The sequence below is a fragment of the Salmo salar genome, chromosome ssa01, assembly GCF_905237065.1.
Source record: "Salmo salar chromosome ssa01, Ssal_v3.1, whole genome shotgun sequence".
Classification (NCBI taxonomy): Eukaryota; Metazoa; Chordata; class Actinopteri; order Salmoniformes; family Salmonidae; genus Salmo; species Salmo salar.
The window spans coordinates 29,571,167-29,579,386 of NC_059442.1; the positions used below are offsets into that span (position 1 = coordinate 29,571,167).

The 8,220-nt window shown below is 44.6% G+C and overlaps 1 protein-coding gene across 5 annotated transcripts; it reads right to left on the bottom strand.

Moving 5' to 3' along the window:
• Nucleotides 1-1,278: 1,278 nt before the first annotated feature.
• LOC106597773 (cilia- and flagella-associated protein 99) lies at nucleotides 1,279-7,719 on the bottom strand. Of its 5 annotated transcripts, none has more exons than XM_014189076.2 (6): nucleotides 6,445-7,719; nucleotides 6,192-6,296; nucleotides 5,834-6,099; nucleotides 5,263-5,467; nucleotides 5,007-5,148; nucleotides 1,279-4,846 (listed from the first exon to the last, which is right to left on the bottom strand). In XM_014189076.2, the coding sequence occupies exons 3-6, from the start codon at nucleotides 5,941-5,943 to the stop codon at nucleotides 4,824-4,826; spliced, it is 480 nt and encodes a 159-aa protein (XP_014044551.1). In that variant the 5' UTR covers nucleotides 5,944-6,099; nucleotides 6,192-6,296; nucleotides 6,445-7,719; the 3' UTR covers nucleotides 1,279-4,823. The 5 variants fall into 5 exon arrangements, with proteins under 5 accessions (XP_014044551.1, XP_014044610.1, XP_014044459.1 ...); XM_014189135.2 differs by having other exon boundaries at nucleotides 5,834-5,910; nucleotides 6,032-6,099; nucleotides 6,192-7,719; XM_014188984.2 differs by having other exon boundaries at nucleotides 5,834-6,296.
• Between the last annotated feature and the right edge of the window lie 501 nt (nucleotides 7,720-8,220).

Below are 8,220 nucleotides of genomic sequence, written 5' to 3' on the forward strand. Positions count from 1 at the left end.
GATTCTATACAGGAAGTGCCCTCTCTGACCATTTCTTGGCCTTCTATTGCCTCTTTATCGAAAACAGAGGATCTCTGCTGTAACGTGACATTTTCTAAGGCTCCAATAGGCTCTCAGAAGGCGCCAGAAAGGGGAATGATGACTCTGCAGTCCCTGGGCGAAAAACAGTAGCGCATTTGGATAGTGGTCGATCTGAGAACAATGAAACGGGTGCGCGCATGCACATGAAGAGTCCATTTTACATTTTCAGTCTTTGAACGAAAACAACGTCTCCTGGTCGGAATATTATCGCTATTTTACGAGAAAAATCGCATAAAAATTGATTTTAAACAGCGTTTGATATGCTTCGAAGTACGGTAATGGAATATTTCAAAAAAAATTGTCACGATATGCGCCGGCGCGTCACCCTTCGGATAGTGTCTTGAACGCAAGAACAAAACGCCGCTATTTGGATATAACTATGGATTATTTGGAACCAAAACAACATTGGGTGTAAAGTAGAAGTCCTGGGAGTGCATTCTGACGAAGAACAGCAAAGGTAATCCAATTTTTCTTATCGTAAATCTGAGTTTGGTGAGTGCCAAACTTGGTGGGTGTCAAAATAGCTAGCCATGATGGCCGGGCTATCTACTCAGAATATTGCAAAATGTGCTTTCCCGAAAAGCTATTTTAAAATCGGACATAGCGATTGCATAAAGGAGTTCTGTATCTATAATTCTTAAAATAATTGTTATGTTTTTTGTGAACGTTTATCGTGAGTAATTTAGTAAATTCACAGGAAGTTTCGGTGGGTATGCTAGTTCTGAACGTCACATGCTAATGTAAAAAGCTGGTTTTTGATATAAATATGAACTTGATTGAACAAAACATGCATGTATTGTATAACATAATGTCCTAGGAGTGTCATCTGATGAAGATCATCAAAGGTTAGTGCTGCATTTAGCTGTGGTTTTGGTTTTTGTGACATTATATGCTAGCTTGAAAAATGGGTGTGTGATTATTTCTGGCTGGGTACTCTCCTGACATAATCTAATGTTTTGCTTTCGTTGTAAAGCCTTTTTGAAATCGGACAATGTGGTTAGATAAAGGAGAGTCTTGTCTTTAAAATGGTGTAAAATAGTCATATGTTTGAAAAATTGAAGTCTGGGGATTTTTGAGGAGTTTGTAATTCGCGCCACGCCCTATCATTGGATATTGGAGCGGTGTTCCGCTAGCGGAACATCTAGATGTAAGAGGTTTTAAGTAGAAATTGTGCATCTTTAAATTAGACCACATGGAGAATTCAATAAATCCGATTTTTAATATGAATAAAGACTTGCTAAAGTGCCAAAATGTTGCATCCGTGCACCCTCTGTGACTTCCAGGAAGATTTTAATCCAACATTTCTCCAAGTTCTCACCATCACTAAAGCCCTAGTTATGTTGATGCTTTGACGAAGTCATTTCTGAAGATTATTATTTATTTCATGTGATTTGTGATTCATATAAACATCTGTCCCACATTCTAAAGGCAACCCTGTTACGTGAACTGAATTCTCGTTTTAATATGGTAAAACTATTCCTTTTTCAATATTTGTTTCAAAATCCTTTTAAATTCAATCACTTTTGACAGCAGCCCTTTTGATTTGAACAAAACCTTGCATACATATTAGCCCATTGTAGAATAAATAATAACATGGTTGGCCAACACTGTTTGTAAGCTTTTAAATTATAAACTCAACTGTTTATCTTTTCCAGTGATGAAGACATGGATGTCTCATTGTGTGGTGGGGTGTAAGGACCGACGCTGGAGATGAAAAGCAGGTACGGGGAGTTAACACAGTAATAAAGAACAGACATGAAACAAGACAGGCACACCGGCAACACAACGACATTCGACAATCACTGCAGCAGCGGGGAACAGAGCTGGGGAACTGACAAATATAGGGGAGGTAATAATTGGTGAACTTTGAACACCTTTATCATTCGGGTCAAAAAAGGTATTTCTGACCACTTCTTCCATGGGCAAACATGCCTGTAAAGTTTTGTTTAAAACAAAAGCGATGTTGTCAGAAAATGATTGAATTAAAATAGATTTACCCATCTAATAGTCAAATAGTGTAAAAGCAGGTAAGCTGGTTCTACTATTTATGGCCATTTCTGGTGTATTGTGGTGGAAAACTGAGCGGGTCGCAAATAACACCAACTCAAATCAAATTATGTGCCGGATACAACTGGTGTAGACTTTAACGTGAAATGCTTACTTCCTAGCTCTTTCCCAACAATGCAGAGTTAAAAAATAAGAAAAATAAAATTACTAATAAAAAATGTAAATAATAGATAACAATAACGAGGCTAGTATTCAGACCCCTTCACTCTTTCCATTTTTTTAAAAACGTTACTGTCTTATCTACTCCTGCTCCTCCCCTCCAGCGTTCGACATCGCCGGTTTACTAACCACCGGCCCTGGCTACCCATCGTTACGCACACCTGCGCCTCATCATCAGGCACACCTGAACTCTCACCTTCTGGATTACTCCCAATATATTTAGCATTCTCTTGTTATTTCCCATCAGGTGTTATTGACTCTGTTTCCATGTCCCGAAGCTTCTCCTGTTTTTGTATTGTTTATTGTTTTATTAAACTCTCCACCTGCTTCCTGACTCTCAGTGTCTACGTTACAGAATAACGCCTCAATATTATGGAAGCAGCAGTTGATCAAGGCTTCTCCCATATGGTCAGCAAACAGGGAAACCTACTTCGCCAACACCATGACCAGCTGGCTCAACTGGGAACGGCTATGGAAGAGGTCCTCTCGTTCTGCATCGTCTCAACGTTACCTAAGGGGCATCACCTCCCTCGGGCGGGGGATTATCAACCACCAGTCGACCCAGCGAGACAGTATTCCAGCCCATCCAGCAGTCTGTCCAGGTCAGTGAGGTCCATTTGTCCCTCCCCTGGCTTCCTACTCCAGTGCTCCCTCTATTTCACTCATCAGATGGGAGCCCCACCACCGAGATGTCCAAAATTGCCACGGTTATTTCCCTGCTGACTGGACTGGCATTGGAGTGGGTTACGGCTGTCTGGGAGAGAGGAGAGGAAGAGCTGGATTCGTATGAGGGGTTCATGGCTCTGTTTAGGCGGGTCTTCGACCATGCACCCGAGGGCAGAGATGGAGGCGAGCTCTTACTTCAACTGTGGCAGGAAGGCCGGACTGCTGCGGTGTATGCCCTCGCCTTCCTTACAGTGGCAGCATCCAGCAGATGGAATGAGCCGGCACTCCGCACCCTATTCAGAAGAGGATTGTGCGAAGAGGTCCAGATGGAGTTGGCGTGCCGAGATGACACCCACTCCTTGGACGCACTTATCATGATGGCCATCCATCTGGATAACCTTCTTCGGGAGCGTCGGCATCACCATCACCTCTCTCCCTCCTTCCTTGACCATTCTGAGTCAGAGCCTGAACCTATGGAGGTAGGGGCCATGCACCTTCCCACGGCTGAGCGCCACAGTCGGAAACAGCTGAGGCTCTGTCCCTATTGCGGACAGGAGGTGCGCCAGCTTCAGTGGTGTCCAATACGTCCTAACCCAGTGTCCACAAGAGCAGCGGGACGGTTCCGTGATTATCCGTCTCCTGGGTTTGGCGTGAGTATTCCACCATCATCACTTTCCGCCAAACCCTTTCTAGTATCTTCACTAGCAGGCTGTCCCTCATCTGTGGTATCTACTGCTCTAGTGGACTCTGGTGCCACAGGGAATTTTATTGACCAGGCCCTTGCCTCCTCCCTGAACATACTCTCAAACCCGCTCTCCTCTCCATTTCCGGGTTCAAGCGCTTGATGGTCGACCACTGGGACATGGAAATATCACTCACAGCACCAATCACCCTTACCGTGGGACCAATGCACCAGGAGAGCCTTCCATCATCACTGCACCCGCGCACAAAGTCATCCTCGACCTGCCATGGCTCCAACAGTATAACCCCACCATCTCCTTGTCAAGGATGAAGATCCCCGCCAGGGCACCAGGATGCCGGAAGACCTGCTTCCTTTCACCCTGTGGGTCCATGTCGATTGAGAGTGCGGTAAGCGCCCTCCAGCCTCATATTCCATCCTCCCGTATAGTTGGCCCCTTGTTTTGGGATGTAGATGTAGACATCTGCCAGGATCTGGAGAGGGAACCCACGCCCGCTACCTGCCCTCCTGAGCGCATCTACGTCCCCACGGAGGTAAGCGATAGGCTGTTGACTTGGGCGCCCACATCTCTCACCACTGGACACCCAGGTATTACCCGCACCATTCACTCCATCTCCAATAAATACTGGTGGCCCACCTTGGCGCAGGATGTGGCTCACTATGTCAGTTTATGTTCAGTATGTGCCCAAACTAAATCGCCCCAGCATACTCCAGCAGGGAGACTCTGTCCATTGATTTTGTCACCGATCACCAGGATGGAACATGGTCGCCTCACTGTCGGAGAGGATGTCCTCCGGAAGGCCATAATGCCGGAAGATCTGCTGGAACAGTGCCTCAGTGACCTGGAGAGCGTGCTTCTACATCTGCATTGCTTACTGTTTGGCGTTTTAGGCTGGGTTTCTATATAGCCCTTTGTGACAGCGGCTGATGTACAAAGGGCTTCATAAATACATTTGATTGACAGGGAGACAAGAGAGAGGAATAAACCGGCATGATTTTGAGAATTTGCCCACAACCACCAGAATGGTGGTGAAACCATTAGAGGTCTTCCGGCAATATGGCCTTCCGGAGGACATTGTCTCTGACAGTGGCCACCAATTCACGTCATGAACCAGCTCCTGAACCAGGAGCTGGGGAGGTTCCTGGGGAGTCACTGCTCCGACACTTCCTTTACTGGAACACAAACATACAAAAAAGCACACAGACATGAGATCCCAATTTGCCAAACACTATCTGTTGCACCATAACACCAAAGCAGGTGTGATAGAACTGATGTTGAGAAAGTGTACATTATGTGGGGAAAGGGGGTGATGTAATGCTATAGTTTAGTCACCTATACGCTGTGTGAACTCCTGCAGCTTCACTTTAGCTGCTTTTGAGTTTTTGTGTCCATCTACCATCTCTTGCTCCAGGTCTCTCATCTCTTTCTCCTCCTGCAACTGCTTGTTTACGTATCTCTGCATCAGCTTGGCAGTCTGCAAACAATCACAAACAAGATAGGCTCAATAAAACACACTCACAAAGACAGGAACACTTACCTTTTCTCAATGATTCCATAACTGTATAACACTAACTATAATAACACACACCTCTTCCTTCTTTAGCAGTGCAGTCTTCTGGTTGCGCTCCATGATGCCGGTGCGGGCGAGAGCAGCCTTTTCATAACTGATGCGTCCCTCCAGACGCCGGCGCTCCACCTGGGCAAGCTCCTCCTGGAGGTTCAGTTCCCGCATCTCCTTTTGCCACTGCAGGAATGAAGCGGGCTTGTCCACCCCCTCCACCAGCTGCTCCATCCTGTGTTACCGTAACACACATTATAATACATCTCCACTCTAGCTGCCTTCATAAGTGTCCCACTGGCCCAGCTAGTTTTTTATGTCAAAGTGACTGACAGTTGGCATAGTGATTAATTCCTGGAGTATAGTGGCACACCTGATATATGAGGCACAGGTGCACGCATCATATTGTACCAGTGTAGATCCATCCCCACCTGATGGTTATACAAAGCCCCCTGTCTCAGGATGGCTGTGGTGTTTAGCCTGATGGGCAGGTTGTTATGGTGGACATATACAAATACACAGGGGTATACACAAAGAAGTTCATAGTCAAATGTGTCTGTCAGTTACTGTATATTATTTCTGTATCATGTGAGAGCACTACCTTATGGGTGGCTGGAGTTCCAGAGGTGTGGAGTGAATCAAACTTGAGCGTGGCTTCGCACAATCTAGGATATGACACTGGAAATCAGACAGTACAGTATGATTCAGCATGGATGGAGACAGGATGCTGATATACAAAAAAGAACCTTGAAGCAAGAAAAATTATTTGAAAGTCTCTTGCAGGGAAAATGTAACTAACTTGGTGTGCTCAGACTTTTGTGGGATTGGACACTTGAACTTTTGAGTGTTTGCCTCATACATGACTTGCTGTAAGTGGAAAAGGAAATAGGGGTTTGATGCATGTATGAGTGCAGGAGAAAAACGGCATGTGTCAAAATGAGATACCAGACACAATATACCTCTGCCTTCTGACGATTCCTCTGTTTGACCTCCTCTAAGACCTGCTTTTCTTTTGGAGGTATGTAGGTGCTGGTTGGTACCCAGGACTAAATAAGCAGCTGTTACTATGAAGGTTATACAAATAGAATACCATATCTATTATGATATTTTGTCAATAACATTCTGACTTTGGACCCCAGCTCAATGTTTCCAAATAAAAAAAGCACCATTGTGAAGCGGTAGCCTATAGTAAAACTGAAACATGATACTGACTGGCTGCTGTTTCTCCTGCAGGGGGGTTGCCTCCGGTGCAGGAAGAGGGTGAGCTATGAGTTTGGAAAGTGAAAATTCCTGGGGCTCAGTGTTTTTCTTGGTGGCTTTCTTGAGTTGACTCCCTCAGAGATTCTGGCTGCAAGCTGAGCCATCAGAATCTCAATCTCAGGGCTCCACCTAGTGGGGAAATGTTTATCTATTAGAAAAAGAGATGGCAAGACAGGGAAGACATGAAAAATAAAAAAATGAAATAAGACAGCATGAGTGCATCAATGTCTTTAGGTATAACCTGAATTATGTACTTTAGCAGTGGGGCAATCCACTTCCTCTTCACATAGGCATTATCATAGATCTCACTCCACTCCCCCTGGATCCAGGTACTGAGGTTTGTGATGTTGAAAAAGAAACTTAGGAACTACTTAACCATAATTTACTCTGTCATTCACAGTCCAAGTACAGTTTCATTACCTTAACAGTCTACAGTTTGACACTCAAACTTCATGACACAAAAAATACCACACAGATGACCCCCTCTATATGAAGGTAAGTGACTGGATTGTCCGAGAAAGTTGATTTATTTTATGAGCCATAAAATGACCTCAAACTGTGAAATAATTGCATTGTTGGTGCCATTAGACCACAGAAAATGTGTTTCTAACTTTTGAAGTTAAGAGAGTTCACAATCTTGCTGAAGCACTGCAGTCCCATGTCATCAAGGAGGAACATGCTGAAGTAACAGATTACTGTGGATTGACAAATATAGAAGAGACAAATGGTCAGATCATGCGTTTGTTATACCATTTTGAAAGCATTATCTAGAATTTAGTTATTGAACATTCTGTGATGAATTTACTGGCAAACTGGTTATAACCAGCCTTCAGTAAGCATTTCCCATTCTGAGCATACAAGACATTGATGACAACATCCAATAACTTTTTATGCTCAATGCATACAGAAATTATGTCAAGTACAAACTTCTTATCCAAGGCATCCAGGTTCTGGTAAGAAAGAAACTGACTGTTATCTAAAATGTCTGTAACATCGAAGCAGTATTACGTTATAGATCGATACGGTATATGGCTCTGGTCTGACCATTTTGATAAATAGTCTCTTTTCCCTAGCTTTAAAATAATGTTTTAATGCTTCGTAATAGGGCATGAGATTAACAATCCATCACAACATATACATATCACACACTACTCAATTTACATTTACATTTTACATTTAAGTCATTTAGCAGACGCTCTTATCCAGAGCGACTTACAAAATGGTGCATTCACCTTATGATATCCAGTGGAACAACCACTTTACAATAGTGCATCTAAATCTTTTAAGGGGGGGGTTAGAAGGATTACTTTATCCTATCCTAGGTATTCCTTAAAAAGGTGGGGTTTCAGGTGTCTCCGGAAGGTGGTGATTGACTCCCCTGTCCTGGCGTCGTGAGGGAGCTTGTTCCACCATTGGGGTGCCAGAGCAGCGAACAGTTTTGACTGGGCTGAGCGGGAACTGTGCTTCCTCAGAGGTAGGGGGGCCAGCAGGCCAGTGGTGGATGAACGCAGTGCCCTTGTTTGGGTGTAGGGCCTGATCAGAGCCTGAAGGTATGGAGGTGCCGTTCCCTTCACAGCTCCGTAGGCAATCACCATGGTCTTGTAGCGGATGCGAGCTTCAACTGGAAGCCAGTGGAGAGAGCGGAGGAGCGGGGTGACGTGAGAGAACTTGGGAAGGTTGAACACCAGACGGGCTGCGGCGTTCTGGATGAGTTGTAGGGGTTTAATG

Excerpts from the sequence above, each read along its gene's own strand:
- LOC106597773 (XM_014189076.2), bottom strand. The coding sequence starts at position 5,943 with ATGCTGAATCATACTGTACTGTCTGATTTCCAGTGTCATATCCTAGAT. Across the intron at positions 5,468-5,833 it reads GAACTCCAGCCACCCATAAG|GATGGAGCAGCTGGTGGAGG; the intron begins GTAGTGCTCTCA and ends ACGGTAACACAG. Across the intron at positions 4,847-5,006 it reads GGAGTTCACACAGCGTATAG|TAAAGGAAGTGTCGGAGCAG; the intron begins GTGACTAAACTA and ends TTTGTGTTCCAG.